The sequence below is a fragment of the Egretta garzetta genome, unplaced genomic scaffold (assembly GCF_000687185.1).
Source record: "Egretta garzetta isolate BGI_Z169 unplaced genomic scaffold, ASM68718v1 scaffold34, whole genome shotgun sequence".
In the NCBI taxonomy this organism is placed as follows: Eukaryota; Metazoa; Chordata; class Aves; order Pelecaniformes; family Ardeidae; genus Egretta; species Egretta garzetta.
In genome coordinates this window covers 1852524-1871018 of record NW_009259586.1, presented here as the reverse complement: position 1 = coordinate 1871018, position 18495 = coordinate 1852524, and the positions used below count along the sequence as shown (strand labels likewise).

At 37.2% G+C, this 18495-nt stretch overlaps 1 protein-coding gene across 3 annotated transcripts in view; it reads left to right on the top strand.

Moving 5' to 3' along the window:
* Positions 1–94: 94 nt before the first annotated feature.
* Positions 95–18495, top strand: part of TBCD (tubulin folding cofactor D) — a 130610-nt gene continuing 112209 nt past the window's right edge. For all 3 annotated transcript variants that reach the window (XM_035893406.1, XM_035893405.1, XM_035893407.1), the window contains exons 1-7: positions 95–287; positions 3700–3750; positions 3950–4047; positions 4603–4704; positions 6722–6865; positions 7689–7744; positions 11557–11689. In XM_035893406.1, coding sequence (XP_035749299.1) covers positions 95–287; positions 3700–3750; positions 3950–4047; positions 4603–4704; positions 6722–6865; positions 7689–7744; positions 11557–11689 — 777 coding nt within the window. The remainder of the gene's footprint in view (positions 288–3699; positions 3751–3949; positions 4048–4602; positions 4705–6721; positions 6866–7688; positions 7745–11556; positions 11690–18495) is intronic.

Below are 18495 nucleotides of genomic sequence, written 5' to 3'. Positions count from 1 at the left end.
AGCCCAGCCCCGCGCCCGGCGGGAGGGCGAGCGTGACTGACCGGTCTTTCCTCTGCCCAGCTGCTGCAGGGAGCGCTGCCGGCCGGCCTCGGGCATGGCTTTGGGCGAGATGGATGGAGCGGGGTCGGAGGCAGAGGAAGGCAAGCAGCAGGAGGCAGGTGTCGTCACCACGAGGAACATCCTGGAGAGTTTCACAGAGAGTCGGGAAGTCAGGGGGCTCATCGGCAACCTGAAGGGAGTCTTTGGGGACCTGGTGGCTCGAGAAATGACCATGGAAAAATTCATAGGTAAGCATGAGCATGTAATTCATAGGTAAGCATCCAAAGGGAGCATGTTCTTGTATTGCTTAGTGGAATTTATTACCAGAAAGGGACTAAAACACTAGTTTTGGATTAGCAATAACACTGGAACTTTATCAACAGGTAGTTTAGATTTATTTTTTTACTCCTTTTGCTTTCTTGATATATACTTCATTATCACTCAGTATTTAACTATTGTACATAAAGCCCCGGGTCTTGGATTTAAGAAATCTGAATTCTAGCCCATGTTTAGCCTCTATTTTCCTATTCAAATGCAGGTGAGAATTTAAAGTTTGTGTATCTGTCTAATAAAGCCATTTTTGTACCTAATTACTTGTTAAAATGCATGTATTTTGAGCTTTAAAGTGTTAATTTCATATTTTTACTTTTATATTTCATGAGAAATATGAAGGGCAGCTGATTCCATACAGGTCATGTAATTGTTTCTGAGTGGAGGCAACTTGGATCTGAGTTAGTAGCTGAGCTTTTGTGCCATATAATGGAAGCTATTCTGCTTCTAGACTTCACCTGAATATAGAACTGGTATAATTGTGCACATGTGGCAGTGTCCTGGGTAATTAGCCTGTTACAATGCATACCTGTGTATTGGATCCAATGTTCTGACCAGATGATTTGCAAAAGTTAATTGAAAGATTCATGTATTTACAAATCAAGTGGACTAGCATTTTGCAAGTACTTTTGCAAAAATGGTGGAATTGCAAAATCTTACAGTAAAAATATTGGTCTGGCGTCTTTGTTTTTCACAAAAAGAAACTAGATAGGCAAACAAACCAGTAAACCCCAAATTTGGAAATCTGACCCTGCAGAAGTTACTCAGTAGAATTAGACTTGATTGACTTAACTGACTGTTCCATCTGAGGAGGTTAATGATGAACATATTCAGAAGGAAGTAGCGAGAGCACTCATTTTTGTTGATTGGTATCACAGGTGAAATGGCAGAATTTGATGGTATGGAAAGGCAATTACTGGAAAAATCTCACTGTCTGAAAGGCCATCATCTCCTCCAACCGATCATCTTGCTATGCCTCTCTGTCTTTCATATAATATATACTGTCTCTGTGTATTTAAATAGTATTTACAAACTTTCTGCATGGATCTCACCTCTATCACATAAGTTTTCATGAGAGAAATTGCTTTGCTTCCCATTGAACCTGACTTTTGCACTTATTGGGAGCAGGTCCTTTGAAGGTACGGGGATATTGCTGCATGATAAGTATCACAAGATCGTATCACTGCACAGTAAATACAGTGTTAATATACTTCAAACTGATAGGCACTGTGTATCTTGTTCAATATTTGGTTATAATATTTAGTGTCATAAGGGATCATTAGGTCCTTCTTTGGCAAAATGTCCCAAGTATGGTAGTAGGCTAAATGTGTGGAATATAACGTTGAAATTTAGGCAATACCTTTAATCTGTATGCAGGTAATGCAGTCATGATCAGTTACAGAGGATTTTAACGCAGATCTCTGAAGTGTTCATGAATGCATGTGATGCTTGGTTTTTTTGTGAACTGTTAGAAGATTGGAAGATAGTTTAATCTGCATCTGTAATTTTGTAGGAAAATTTTGGATGATCTTTTTTTGAAATAATACCATTAGAAGAACTTTTTTTTTCAGTTCATTCTCTTCAGCATTTTCATCTGGAGTTTTACTTTAGGTTGCCAGACCATGATCTGGAAAAACAATTTGGCAAGATAAGGAATTTGCTGTTAAATTCCACTTCTGCTTGAGAGCTGTTGCTTTCAGTATTGATGGAATTTCTTGTATTCACCAGTTCTGTTACTTGTACGCAGCTTAAGGTATTATTAATTACAATAGGAAGTTAGTGATGATTAGGAGCTCAGGCTTCCTGCTTGATAGTAGATAGCACTATGGTATCCCAGTGGAATCGTACAAGTTACTGCAAGGATACTGTTGGACTGACTGCTGTCTTGAAAGTGGTTGTGCAGTGTCATCCACTGGTCAACTACAGCACTGTTGAAGTTGGGTTATGTCTTAAATCTAAGTGTTGATGTGACAAGCAAAGAAAGGGGATAGAGAGCAAAATTGTTTGAGAGAGAAACAAATGCAGGAAGAGGAGAGGCTAAGAAGATATTTTAGTTTTCTAATTAAAAAGCTATTTTCTGACCATATATCTAAAATGACCCAGGCAATCTCCAGTGCAATACTGGATCACTTGATGATCTCTTCTGAAATCCAGATTTCATTTCTGTAGCTGCTTTTCATTGATTCTAGCTTTAAATTGAAATACTTCTGTTTCTAAAAACTGTGGCAATTCAATTTCAATTTGTCTTTCCTCAAGTCAGTTCCCAAAAGGAAGATAACGTATGGCTGCCAGCAAGATAAAGTTAGTAATATGAAAAAATTAGAGGAACACAGGTAGTAATAGCTACAGTTTTTATTTGTCTAGGTTAAAATGTGTCAAGCGTTCTTTATTCTTTGCTGAATAATTTCATGTGTTCTATTTCAAAATAAAAACCTAGCTCCGAGAATTGTGAAAAGCACCTTCACTTATAAAATAGTACTATGTCCGTTTTTCTTCTGCTGTAGTAGGGTAGCTCAAACCAAATAGATAAGAATTTTGCAATGCCTTTACCCTGTTTCAGTACAGATCCTCAGTGATGGAACTGTATCTTAAATATGTTCCAGGCATGGGAAGGAAGATAGCTTTGTAATGAAACCCAGTGTGTCCAGAGAGAATTTCCCCATGGCTGTATTAGCCTCAGGGTTGGAAAAGTGTCATGCTTCTTGATGTTGAGGTATCTTTGTGTGTGTGTGTTTTTAAAGACAATCAGTAATTTGACACGCTAACAAATAGAACAGTGTGTAAAAGTAAGTGGGATTCCATATGTTAATGAAGAAGGTGTGAAAAGCAACGCAGAAGGGTGTAAAGCAGTGTTCTGGTTGCTGTGTGGGTAAGTGCAGTGTAAAGCTGGTACACCTGGAGCAGCTTACAGTCTGGAGTGGTTTAATGTTCTCTGGTTGCAGGGTTAGATCAGAAATGGTGTGATGGTAAGTTGCACTTAGGAAAGGAGATCCACAAATTGCTCTGTAGTGAAGGGCAGCAACAAACTGAGCAATTGCTTGTTTCATCTGGATGTGGAATTTATCCACAGTAATTTGAGAGACTCCTGGGAGGGAGTTTAGGATTCAGTGTAGGCAAATGATTGCACTACGGAAGTGGGCAGACTGTATTTTTGGTTACTTCTGTGCAGTTTTCTTACTATTTGACCTTGCTTACAGGTGGTGGCAGCACTTAGCTCAAGGATACTGAAATATTAAGCTAAAGCTGTCTAGAGGGGGTGTATCTCACAATTAATGCCTGTAAGAGCCTTTAATTTGAATAGCTTATTACAGATATCTTTTTCCTTTTCAGGTATAATGGACAAGTACCAGGAGCAACCTCACTTGCTGGATCGCCACTTAGGTAGCAATGTCATCTTTAAATACTGTTTTGTGTATATACTTGAAAATGTGTTAAACTAGAAGGTCCATATTTGCGTTATAAGATTGCTGTGGTTGATGTTACTTCTATTATATGATTACAGCTCTTTATTCTTAGAAGTATGAGAAACTGTACGCTAAATGCATGTAGTCTCACTTTTCTTTTTCTCTCATTTCATTAGAGTGGATGATGAATTCATTGCTGGATATAGTACGGGACACTGGATCTCCTCCCCCGCTAGTTCACCTGGCTTTTAAATTTCTTTACATCATTACAAAGGTAAAACCCCCCAAATTTAACATTCTGGAAGTTAAATGTAGAAGTTTCTGAATGCAAAAAAAATTGCGGACATTGAGATACTGAGTGATAAAACAAGGGTCATAATGTTAAAAAGAAGAGTCAGGTATCATGAAGAAAGAGATGGATCATGGAACTTCCATCTGAGCATAAGAAAACATTTTTTGACTGTGTGAGTTGAACACTGAGATAGATTGCTGAGAGATGTTGTGGAGTATCCATCCCTGGGGATACCAAATACCCTCCTGGATGTGGTCCTGGGCAGCTTGCTGTAGATGACCGTGGTTTGGTAGGAGAGTTGGACTAGGCAATCTCCAGAGGTCCCTTGTTTTAAAGTTTAAGAATTATCATTCCATTAATTCTTAATAAGTTTGTAAAAATGCAAAAATCTCAAGGTATTTAAGACCTTAATTCATATCCTTACTGTTCTTACTACATGAGGATCATATACAAGAAGATCCTCAAAGGACCTTTTCTTTTTCCTCAGTACTTGATGATGCCAGGTGGCTTACTAAATTTTGAAACTTTCTGTTACAGGTGAGAGGGTACAAACTTTTCCTCCCACTGTTTCCTCATGAAGTGGGGGATCTACAGCCTGTTTTGGATATGCTTGTAGAACAGAATCCCAAAGACTCTGAGGTGAGAACTTGCTGTACTTTTCCTTTAATTTTTATGTCTCATGCAGAAAAAGCTGGTGAACAGTGTAAGAAAAAAATCTGGAAGAAAGTGTATAAAGTATAGATACACCCTGTCAGATGTTAACCAAACATCTGGATTTATAATGGAAGTCATCTTGTCAGAAGAGAAATGTCATATGGAAGGAGAGGTCTTGTGTTTTTCTTTCATGGGGTATTTTCTAAGGGTGTAGAAGCAATGGTGGCTGAGGTGCAAGGAAAATGTTTAATCAGTCTTATAAGGGAACAAATTAAAAAAGATGTTGAACTTCTAAAAGGATTAACTGAAAAATCCTATTCCTGCTATGCATATCATTAACAGTCAGCTGAGCATCTCCCCTATGAGGAAAGGCTGAGAGAATTGGGCTTGTTCAGCCTGAAGAAGAGAAGACTGACATGTACAAATATCTCAAGGGTGGATGTCACGAGGACGGAGCCAGGCTCTTCTCAGTGGTGCCCAGCGACAGGACAAGGGGCAATGGGCACAAACTGAAACATAAGAGGTTTCAGTTGAATATTAGGAAGAACTTCTTTACTTTGAGGGTGACAGAGCACGGGAACAGGCTGCCCAGGGGGGTTGTGGAGTCTCCTTCTCTGGAGATATTCAAAGCCCACCTGGACGATGTCCTGTGCAACATGCTCTAGGTGAACCTGCTTTAGCAGGAGTGTTGGACTAGATGATCTCCTGAGGTCCCTTCCAACCCTTGCCATTCTGTGATTTTGTGAGCTTGAGGTCATAAAAGTAAAATCACAGGAAATGGAGTATTTTAGGTTTTATGTATTTATTCCTATTTCTTAATATAAACAGTCTGGTTTTTAAACCTTTGGGTTTGTCAAAATTGGTATGAGAACTTCTATTTTGATGAGGAAATGAAGATAGTTAATTTTCCTTGTTTAATTTCATTAAATGTTTTATTATTCTCCAGCCCCCCAATATCTGTCCTCAGATGTGTGAAGGATTTTTTTTTCTTTTCTTTGAAAGGAGAGAGGTGAAGATTGGAAACAATTGCACAGTTATGGCATAAGGCATGAATTGCTTGGATTTTTGCCTTTGGATAATATATTCCTGGGTATGGAAAAATAACGCAGAATTTCAGATTTTTTTCTACCTGTTTGCAATTTGAAAAACAATGCTGCACCACTTTATTATGTGTCCTGATTTAAAATTTTATTTGGCTGGGAATGTTCTGGTCAAGAATTCTGATTCAAAAAAGTATTTAAGCAAAGAATTTTTAAGCATGGATTGAGGTCATAGCATTATAGAATGTCTTGAGTTGGAGGGGACCCACAAGGATCATCGAGTCCAACTCCAAGATACTGCGGTTCATATTCTTATATTTTTGACTAAGGGAGAATAAGAATTCCAGGAGGCTTATTAAAACAGATTAATTTTAAGAGAGATCATAATCTATTATAAGCAACAAAAATCAGGGATGCAAAGACAATAATTGTATTGCTGCTCTAAACTAAAATATTTTTTTAATAAACATTACTGCCTCTGACCACTTTGCTGCTGTTGTTGAGGTAGTTGTACAGCTTTAAAGCTTGTAAAATTTCCTACTTGTCTGTCTGTCTCTCAAAGCACATCAGAAGTTATTTCAGTAAAGCCATGAAAGCAATACATACGAAATCAGAAAGAAGAATGTATTTCTCTCATATTTGTGACTGGAGGCACAAATGGGCTGAGGGAAGGAGAAAACAGGAAAACGGCAACATGCAGTTTTCCTTTGGGAAGAAAATAAATTTGTCTAGATTTCAGATTCAGAGGGGAGGGTCCATTAATTTTGTTACAGTTTTCCAGTTTGGAATCTCTTGTAGTTCTGTCCCCTTCGGTGTTTCTGAGAGTTTAGGTTTGAAGTTTTTTCTTCATTATCTTACTTTGAAACTTCCTTGGAGCTAGTGGATGGCTTGTGCTCCAGATACTTTGTTGGAATATGTTCCAGAAAATGGAGCGCATATTTTGTTTTACCATTCTTTTCCAGACTTGGGAAACTCGTTACATGCTTTTATTATGGCTCTCCATGATATGTTTGATTCCTTTCGATCTGGCCCGTTTTGATGGAAATACTTTGGAGGAAGGGCATGCTCGTATGCCAACAATGGATCGCATACTTAAAATAGCAAAAGTAAGTATAATACATCTTGTAATACTTTAAAACCTGTGATATTTTACTTAGGATTAATCTTTCAATATGTAATAAATTATTGTCTTTTAAGTATTATTGAAGCCCGTATAAAGAAGCCCTGTGTAAAGAATTTCTCCATAGTTTTGGAATCTTCAATATTTTTTTTGCTGCTTTAGTGTTAGATGAGACTGTTACTTGTTCTCCCTGAAGTAATAAACTATTTTATTTTATGACTGTCCAATATGAATGCATGCCTTTGATTATGTTAACAGCTTTTAGTGTTCGAAAATACTAGCTAGCTTTTTCTGAAAGCAAAGTTCGATGATTTATATAGGAAATTAGTGTTCTATAGGGATTAGTAGCATTAGAAGCCGTGACTGCATGAAGAATTTTCAACAAATATAATGAAGTTTCACTAGGCGTAAACCAAAGTAGCTCACTTGTCATTTTTTTAAGATAAAAATAAACAACAACTGCCTCCCCACAAATACCTGAATAGCTTATGCTTCTGACACTTGCAGCACTTAAGTGGCTTATCACTCATAGGCATGTAATAGCACAAATATGACTGTAAGTTAAGGTGTCAGTAAAGGTAAACTTGCTTTGAAAGACACTAGAAGGGAGACTTTGTTGTCTGAGATACGATTTTTTAAATGGGAAATGTATTTTTTTCTGATCTTAAGCTCAGTTTGCAATCATAATAATTGCATAATATATGTAATAATAATGTTTGTAATCATAAGTATTAAGTAGTGTTGTTATGTAGTTGTTACTAAATCTGCATGTATGAATTCTTTTACAGTTAGTTTTCTTTTACCTTTAGTGTTACTTGGTTGTCAGTGATAAGGCTCGAGATGCAGCTGCTGTACTGGTTTCAAAGTAAGTCTCTTTTGTGCTTCTTGGCAGAAAAGTAAAAAGCTAGCTCCCGTTTCTCCTGCCATTTTTTAGTCTGACATGTTACAAATGACAGCGTTGGGAGGACTGGAAGTTGCCAGCTGTATGTGGGATGTTAAACTTGCTTGAATCGGATCCAATAGCATGTTTATTATTGGAAATGCTGTATTTTCTTCCGCCAGGGACTGGTTTGTGCTACAGGGTTTCAGAAAGATACAGTTACTCTGTGTTGCTGCTGATTTTCACAGTGTGTTGCGTGGTAACTAGAGAATTGGTATCTAATATTACTGGCCTGTCTAGTACTTCCTAGAAGTACTTAAATTATGTAAAAGGAAATAGTTATGCTAAATTTTTTTTCTTAATATCCCTTTTGTGACTTTTTTCATTTTCTCATTTAGAAAACAATACTTCCGCTTTCTTAGGTTTGTTGTCAAATAATTCATCAAATGAAACAGGTATAGGATACTGGAACTTTCTAAGTCCTGTTGTTTTACATGGTTGATGTTTAGACACAGAGGAATTTGTGACAGAGGTGCAGTTGTTCTGACATTTTTTGCATCACTTCAGTAATACTGATGCTAGGGTTGTTTATAAATTTGAAACAATGAACTTTGGTATCTCTTCTTTCCTCTCGTAATGCATTAGTGGAGGTTGGTTTTATTTGTGATGCATATGAAAATAAGTTATAAAGACCATAAACTGTGCTAGTACACGTGTATCTCTTTTCCCAGTATATATCACAGTACATATTCCAGTACATTCTAGTGGGAGAGGACTTCAGTCAGCTCAGTTGGTCATTTGCTTTTTCTTTTCTTTTTTTTTTTCTTTCTAAAGCAAGCAAACCCCCAGAATCTTCACAGTAGCATCTACTCTTGTCTACGCTAGGGGGCTCTGCCAACGTAGTTTTGCCAGTGTAGCTGTAGGAGCAGAGGCTTGGTAGGGTGAAGAAGATTAAATGATGACAGTGGATGTGGGTAGCTAGTCCGAGCAATAGAATCTGTGTTAACGTTCTCTGGATGAAGAGGCACAAAATTTGTGGGATTAATTGTATCAAAATAGTTGTTAAATATAACACTTAGTAGAGCAGATCCTAACTGTCTTTTTGGGAAATAACTGTCCATGTACTTATTTTAAATTTATTCTGAACCTCAGTCATGGAGCTCAATAGTTTAGAAATCTGTATTTAGTGAGTATAATGCTATAGTTCTGAATCTGATGACAAAATAAACTCTGTTTTAGAACTGACAGTGTCATGCAGAAAATTCATGAAGGAGTTGAGACTAGAATCATAGCTCTCTGGTGACTAGTCCTGTACTTTTCTGATTTACTCTGAAATATTTCAGAGCAAAATTGAAGTGAATGCATGAATCATTTGAATAGTCTTTAACAAATAATCTTGTCTGTTACATACTTATTTCCATGTAACAGAATGTAGGTTTGTCTCCTTATCCTGGTTAGTTTTTGCAGTCATTTTGGAAATGATAATTGGAAACTGCTTTTCTAGGATTTTTATCTATCAGCATTGGTAATCTGTCTTGTCACAAGTTGACAGAAGCAGAGGATTTGAGGTGAAAGTATGACACAGAGTGAATTTCCTTGAGTATTCATATGTGCCTGAATGTGCCCTTTATCATCTTCACTTCCTAAAAACACAGAAAAAACCCCAAATCAACCAACTATGATAGACTCTTGTAGGTACATCCAGTATTTGGAAGCCTTCTCAAGTAAGGATGTAAGGATACAAAGATTCTTTCATCACATTATACAAACTGAATTTGCACTTCATTTGCACTCCAGGGAATCTGTAAGAATAAGTTAGTAGTGGAAGCATATGTATAATAATGTGATTGATTACAGCATTACATTCAGCAAAACTTTGTGTTCATGCAGTGCTCAACCCAGGAGTTCAGTGACGTTTCATAAGTGCCTTGCATCCCGATGCAGGGTACTCTGCAGGCATGTTATTAGCAGTTGTCTTTTGTTCTCTTCACCTCCATTTTATTGGATGAATTAATTTTTATTAAAAGTATATATTCATAACAAATACAGTGATAGAATATATTAAGCTGGTTCCAGTACCAGTTGCATCAAGGTGTGTAAGCAAAATTACTGTTTAGTGTGTTTATTTAGTTTATTATGAAAACACCATTTTCAAAATAGCCAAATGATTAAAACACTTCACCAGGAATTAGAAGACCTGTGTCCAAGGCCTTTTGGCCTCGGTGCACTTGAATTCACTGCGTTCACAAACCAAAACAGTTCTTTAATGAGCAGGCACAGTTATTCTGAGATGAGATCACTGTTTCATCTTACTGAAGTCAGACTGTTAGGTAGGCAGGAATACAAAAGTCCTAGGATGGACAGAGAGATAAGATACAGGAGTCTAACTCTGTAACAGGCTGAGTAGGAAACTCCTTGGGGAGGAAGTCTGGGTTCTGGTTCCTGCTCTAATGAGGCTGAGTTTCAAGTGAAGTTTAGAAACGTCAGGATCCAAGGCTTCCTGTTTTCCAAAGTAATTTGTTTTTCAAAGGGCAAAGGAGCTGGAATTTGTTTCATGGGTTTCTTTTCTGTCTGCTCAGTGACCTGGTTGCAGTAGGAGGAGATGAGGCTTATCCCTATCTTGCTTCTAGTCGGCAGGTTAGGGCACTCCTTTTAGAAATTCAGATTTAAACTCCTTTGGGCTGAGAGAGGCTCTAGGAACCAGTTCATCTACTCCACAGGTTGCTTGTTACCTGCATTATTGTGTAAAAGAAGGCTTTGTCCTTGCTGCTCTGTTGTAAAACAAACCACCACCCCCCAACTAAACCCTCCCCCAAATCCTCATTGTTCATTGCTGAACACAGTGGATGCTGACTTTGAAGACAGTTCAAGTGATCACAGGTCTGCTCTCTGTTTCCTGTGTTCTCTGTATTTAATATTCCCCCTTAGTTAGCTCTTGGTGCACTGCCCCATTTTATTTGTAGGTGTATAAAGTAACCAGATGCAAGCTCTGCCTATGTCCGTCTTTAAGCGCTATGAATTGTACTTTATGGGCTTTCCAATGTACCTTGTTTCCTCAGATTGCATTGAGAACAAAGTTTCTTAATTTAGTCTGAACCTCTGCTAGAACAGGATCCTAACTGTTAGGTACTAAGAATACTAAAGTAGGTAACTGAAGCAGATGCCTTAACTGTAGCTTGGCTGGCACTGATGGTGGCTGAGTGTAGGTTTAGGGAAGCAGTTTAACTGTGATGAACCTCTTTTGCCCTCTCTAAGGTGGATATAAAGTTATCTCTTTACTCATCCACCTTATGAAATAACAGGTGTTTGACCTTTTCAAATATCCAAAAAAACAAATATAGCACTGATGGTTATTCTTTATGGGCCTGGCTGATAACAGTGCAGTATAGACCAATTGTTGATTTGCACCCATTTTCGGATTTGCAGAATAGCTGTTCTTGGTGAGAATGGTGGAGAATCCTTGTATTTGTTTCATCTTTTAATGAATTCTGATGGAAATAATTTTTATGTGGTGCCTTTGGAAAGTTTGTTCCTTTACAGTTAAGATGAGAAATCTCCAGAATCCAAGATTATAGGTTGGTTTGCAGTGAAAGTGAAATTCTGGGTCAGAGCCTTGCTCAGGAACAGAAGGGCTAAATGTACCACGGTTTGGAGTGTTCCCACCCTTGGCGATTTAGGAAAATATCCATTGGAGAATTGGTTTTAGGAACTGCTACCAGTTTGAATAGCGGAAAAATGATATTTCATTGAGAGTCATACAGTTAGTAACTGCACTGTTTTGTTTTTTTCTGTGACAGATTTATTGTCCGCCCTGATGTCAGGCAAAAAAGGATGGCAGACTTCCTGGACTGGACGCTTTCAATGTTATCTAAATCCTCCTTCCAGACCATGGAGGGGACTGTTGTTGTGAATGGCATGCTCCAGGCCCTGGTAAATACTGTTTTTCCTTTAAGAGGTAGATGATTGTATTTATGATTATACGATACTGCTATGGTAGACATTCAATAGCAAATGCACAGAGAGGTTCCTGTTTATTAAAAGAAGGATAAGATAATATACAGAATTTCTTCCACAACAGTTTTGAAAACGTAACTTCCCATGTTTGTGTATTTTCTTTCAGTAATCTTGTCATCACCAAATGAAAGTGAAGTTACCAGTACAGATACTGATATAATTATCAAAAATGCTTTTAAGTACCTGATTGTATATTAGTAGTCATTTCATTCAGTTTGGGTTGGGTTTGGTTTTGGGTGGGTTTTTTTTTGCTTTGAACAAAACTTTGAAATAAATAATTAGAATATTATGATATAGTAGTTGTCCCTCCTAGACTTTTCAGAACTGGTAACCAAAATGCAAGTAATTCTTGAATGTTGTATCCATTCTTCTTCAACTAAAATATTGTTCTCAGTAGTTTTAATAACATACTAAACTTGCTAAACAGTGTCTTTAAGTAGTCTGAAAAAATGCACTATTTCCTGTGGTTTTGCTTGCTAATCTGAACAAGTTTTTTGTTTAATGCCCCTCACCTAGTTCATGACTCAAAGAGCTGAATTCTTAGCCTTGAGTTTTAAAAGTTATATACTATGCATGGGAAAAAAATCTGTAATACCTGAACGACTACTGTATGATAGCACTTCTCTTGTACATTCTAATATCTTTTTATAAAAAACTTTCTTATGGTTTCACACCCTTAAAAGTGTTGGTGTGCTTTTTGACATACTTGAAGTTCTGGTATTGGTTCTGATTTTGATGTCCGAATAATTTGGGGTGGAATGGAAAAGTTTGTGTGGGTGGAGTTGTTCCTTCATGTTTTTGTTGTTGACCAAAGTCGAGGTAGCACAAGCCAAGTCAGATGACAGGCTCTCGTACAGTCTTTGTACAGGTTTAAGGATTTGATGGTGTTTGTACGAGTTTCTATAATTTGCATAATTTTGCAGCTCTTTTTAAATAATTGCCATGAGGACTTGTATGCCGTATGTTACTAAACATCAAAGCAAAGTTCTGGAACAAGTGTGTGGTGTGTGTTTTTTAGTTTTTCTTCTCTAGCAGCAATTCCAAATCAGAAGATACCAGAAATGATCTATATTTAGAATAACTTAGGACTCGCTGCTTAAGCAGGAGGAAGCATTATTTGTATGCATTGCAGTATGTTTCAAAAGATAGAATGATGTTTCATCATTTTATTGTCAGATCTGGAAAGGGAGACTGACTGTTTGCCATTGTAGGTGCATGATGAGACCTGTAGGATGTATAATACATTAGTGTTTTGTCATAATTCCTTTGAGTTTGGCTTTGGCTCTATCCACCTGTTCATTAGTGCATACTAAGCGAAACAGGTGAATACTTAACAAGTAGAATCGAAACTAGAATGTGATACAATATACCTGGAAGCAGGAGCTTGCCTTCTTGCATTTATATGATTTTTTTTTCCTTCTCTGTGCGATAGGAGGAAGTATTTATCAGGGCAGGTTTATTTGTGTCCTACAGCTCATAACTCCTCTTCCATTTGGTAGGTATGAGTGGACTGAATTTTTAAAGCCTTTTCTTACATTCAGTCTTCAATTTTTATTTCAGTTACTACAATGTAAGCATGAATTATCTCATTAGGGAGTAAAGGTTTTCAGAATGATACATATTCAGGTATGTGTGCACACAGACATGCTTAAGTGGAGCATGAAATATTTATTTCAAGAGTTTAATATGAAGAATTTTGTAGCACACTTGTAACAATAGCATGTTGTTAAACTGAAAATATGAGCTGAAAATAAGAGCAGTATTTAAAATAAGTAAACCTTTTCTCTTAAACATACAAGATTCTAACAGTCTGTATAGAAGCATAGTATGTAATTGCTAAGTGTGTAAAGTGAAACACATCCTCACGAGGGACAACCAAAACCTGTGTCCACAAGCTTCAAAATTCTTTGCCCTTGGAGTCCTCCAGCAGTTTGTTACTTTAAGAATCAAACTGTAGGTGCCTGGGCATTTCTCTCTGAACAAGCAAGACAAAAAAGACCATTTTTTCAATTTCTGGTTGATACAGCAAGGCAGGTTTTGGGAATGTAACCCACCAGGGTGGGGATAAAAAGTTTTCTCGCTTCATCAGATCAGTTTAGGGTAGCCCCTAACAGGGTGGGTTTTGGTCAGATTATGAAATTATACTCTTTATGATCTGCATTTAGGAAATAGCTTGTACTGAGATTGGCATGGCTAAACTGATTTTAAAAGACATGAAACTCTTGCATTTCAATGAACTGAAACTGCAAGTTAGGTATGCAATGAGTAGCTCAACGTTGCTGCACTTTGATCTGCCTCTTCGTGGCCTTAAGTCTCGGTGATTAGGTATGCTACTGTTTAATCTAACTCAGCATTATGTGTAGAACAAGTACTACTGTTTCATGATTCTTGTTGAAACACGCAGCCTGCATTACACATTTTAATTCCACTGATGCTTTTTTCTTTTTTTTCTTTACACCTGTCGTCAGTAATATATCATTTCACAACAGGTGTGCTTTAGCAGGAATCTTTGCTTGCAGTATTTCAGATTCAGTTTTTAAAACTGCCCTCTTTTGTTGAAACTAGCATTGCAATATTGAATTAAATTCACTATTGTGCTTGGATACTTTGTATATTTGAAGGATTATAAATGTTGGATTATTAAGAAGTTGCTACATTTTTTTATAACATTTGTTTACTTGAAGGAAACTTCTAACCTGTTTCAAGAATCTGCATTTTAAATTCTCTTGGTCTGGAGGTTTGCTTTTAAACCTGCCATTATATCAAACAGCTTTTTAGTTATTGCTGCAGGGTGTAGCACTCCCAGTTCTTGCGTGACAGAGATGTCATCATGTTGAGGTAGCCTTGGGCACTGAAACTTATTAAACCTTATTTGTTTTATAAGTGATTCAGTATACAAGTGTGAGTAATAATTAAAAAAAATAAAACGCCCTACACAGTGATCTGATGAAACTCGAGAGTCTTAAGAACAGGGCATTTCCCTGAGCTGTCTCTAATGCAAAAGTTATTTAGCAATAGCTACATGCTTATGTAAATTTTGCTCCAGGGAAGAAAGAACTCTCTAACTCTATTCTTTCAGACCCAGAGGCACAGAAATAGAATATTTCCAAATAGAATGTTTCCCAAGTCTCTGTATTTTTGGCATTCTCAAAGAATTAGTGATGCTAGGATTGTCTATTGGTGTTATTTTTTTAAAAAAAAAAGGTGTTCCTGCTTAGTGGTATGGTGATAAAGGTGTACAAAAAGCAGTGTTGATACAAGGAGAGGAAAAGAATTCTTATGTCTGCAGATACCAAGGGCACTGACCTCTTTCTGGTAATACTGTACCTCCTCTCTTTTTCAGTGGCACAGAGTATTCTAATGTGGCCTTGTCTGATACTTCTGAGTTTTTTCCTTCTCACCAGAAGTACTGTGGTTAGCTTAAGCTTCAGAAGTTCTGTTATCATAAGACTGTTTCTTTTTCTGGTTAGAATATAGTGCTATCTCAAGCTGCTAAGTTTTTTCTTCTTCCAGGTATTTCAAATCCGTGTTTTTGGGCAGTCTTGTTAAGATGGAAAGGAACTATTCTGTTAGCTCTCCATGTGTTAGCCTAAACTTCTCAGGCTTTCGACTGATAAATAATGAAGGTCTTATCAAAATTGTGTTTCTTTTGCCACCCATTTAGCTGGGCTCTGTATTGATGTTTGTCAGCTTAATTACCATGTTAATGATGACATTATCAATACCCTGACAAATACGTGATGTACAGAAGCAGTACTATTTGTGTTGAAGACATAGTAAGAACAAGGGCTTTAACTAATCTATTTTACCATCAGCTGCACATATAATTTATTAAATAATCTCTACTTTCAAGCGAACTTGCTATTCTGACAGCATGTCCTCCCTCACCTTGTTTACCTCCCTGCATCTGGCCTGGAGGCAGGGATGGCTGATAGCTTTCCCTGGGCCTGGATGTTGTATGACTACTAGGGGGTGCTCCAGAGTAATGAAAGATAGCATTTTCTTCTCTTCCCATAGAGGCTGAAATTATCCTCCCAGTCCTTGACTTGGTTGGTTACAACCAGAGGGTAGATTCAGACTTGTGTCTCCTGCTCGGCAGGAAGATATTCTTGCTACCAAACAATCAGGCCACCCTTAATGGTGATTTGTATAGCTTGGGGAACATGTCCTGGAGATGATCCTGGCTGATATATCTCAGGAAGGTCGGGCCTAAAGTGGGTTATGCAGACAATTGGAAGGTGTGGTGTGTTTCTTCTGTGATTACTAAGAAACTAGGTTTTGTTTTCCTTGCACCATGCTATTTCTAAAGCAAAACCAGACTTGACAGTCGTCATTGCTTGCACACCACTGATTTTCTCTAATTTGTAGGTGGCTTAATTATTTATAAGAGAGGGAGTCGCATACTTTTCAACAGTTCAACAGGTTGGGTGAGTTGGTGTATGCTGTATGTCCTCATTAAAGTGAAGAGTCCATGGCGTAACTTTGATTGCCTGGATACTCCAATAGACAGGCTCCTTACTTTCAGTATTGTTAGTTGCTGACACCAAAATGTCTATGCAGGTGGCAAACCAAGCTTATTAATTATTTTGTTTGTATCAGATTTTTTGAAATGGTGTGCCTTGAATGTTTTTCTTCCTCCAAGGCAGGAAGTTTCGGCTGAATACTGTAATGCTGATTCGTCCTTTTTTCTATACATGTTTTGTTTTGTTTTCTGTTCATGCATCATGTAGTTTTCTTTTTAGTATAAACCTGGTAAGCTCTAGGTTTGCAGGATTGTTCTGAGACAATAACTTTGCCTTACATGCGTGACTGTTTGTAGCACATGCCAGAACAAAATATTCTGTTGAACAAAACCATGTAAATATTAAGTCTTTTTTAAGTTTAGTTATTAATTTAAACACAGTAGCCACGATACTCTTTTAATTTTTACTTCCCCTAAAATCTTGCATCAATAAAATAAAATCCCTTAATCCATATCTCAGTTGATTTACTGGAGTTGCTGTGATGAAAGGATATTGTAAATTCTTGCAGTATTTTGTTAGAGAATAGATGTTCTGTCTTGAAAACTAGATATGAAGTTTTTAAATGATATATATTTCACTTTCTTGGTCAGAAAAGAATATAAATGGTTGTGAAACAGAATCTGTCAAGTTCATGTTCTAAATTGACTCACAGGTGTGTGAGGCTGTTTTCTTACCTTTTTTTAGAACAGTATTAAAAAAAATTCTTGTACATTATTTGAAGAGTTTTCTCATTTCCTGCCTGTGTGTTTGTTAATTTCTTCCCACATCTTGCTTAGAGGTGATACCTTCCAGTTATGTTTTTCCTGAGGAGGCAGAACGAAATTCAAAGTTGGCCTTGAGGATGTGAAGTTTCTCATGGAGAAACTTGTAGGAAGGTGCCAGAATGTAGGAACTATGTCAGACTGAAATTGTGTAGATGTTTTGAAGATTCTATTCCATCTTTGCAGGAGCTTCCAGACAGCATACCGAGAAGCGTGAGGGTGGACATCCAAATGCATTTGCCCAGGAGTGTTCCCAGGGCTATGTTAAAAAGCTGTTTCTTTACATTATCACTACTTCAGGAATTAGACTGTGTTTTGTTTGAATATGCCTGAATATAATCCTAATAATTTGGAGGCAGCCTGTGTGTGCCTTAAAAACCGTACCTGCTCTTAACTGGGTTTTTATACAGAAAAAAGTGATTGTGAAGGTGAGGTGCTGCAGAAATGCATCTGCTACAAACTCGCTAACCTTGTGAAGAAACCATCTGATAGGTTTTTAAAGCAGAAGGCAGGAACAAAATGATGAAGAAAGAGCATTTGCATGTTTCAGCAAAGTGGTAAATAGTTCTAGAGGTGCTCTAGATTTGTTAATTATATCAAAGATTCGTAGATTTTCTGTCAACTTTTTTTTTGGCTTTTTAATACAAGCAGAGTATTGTTGTAGGTTAGTGGGAAATATGTTTTTTTGGATACTGATATGGTATATTGATAAAAGCTATGCTATATTTATACCATTTGTGTTGGTAGTTATTCCTGTTAGCTGTTATTCTGGACCTGAAGTAGTTCTGTTGCATTTCTGCTTTGTAAATACATGTTTTAAAGGATGCCTAGTTACTCATGAAAACATTAAAAAACTTAAATAATTCAATATATTTTATCAAATTCCTCTATATAGCTTGTAGCAGAGCTGATCAGAAGTGCTAATTTAGGATCCTAAATTGCAATTTAGCAAGAAAACAAAATAGAATGGGTACATAGCCTGAAGGTGTTTTTATTGCCTTTGTTGCTCTTAACCACACCTGCAGTACAGGAGGCATGTGTGTATTTGGTATGTGTGAGAAAGTACATATTTTTAAGGTAAGTCTGTTCTTGTTTAACTCCTAGGCATATTTATTGAGGAAGATTTTTCTTCTAGTGAATGATAAAGCAAGAAAAATAAGTGACTGAACACAGTAGTTTTGATGCATACTAAGTGAACTGAGGAAACTACCATGTGTAACAGGATTTTGTCAGGTCGTGATAGTCCATTTCTCTCACTGTAGTGCTTGGGCTTAATCTTACTGGGATATTTAATTGTATGTAAAATAATTTTGGAAGCTCTTCACTTCTTTAAGTCCATTGGCACAGGAATTAAATTTTGCCTGTTGGAGGTGCATTTGTAGCAGGCTTGCAGTCAAGAAATTTCTGTAGCTGGTTTTGTTTAGTTTAGCATGGAGTT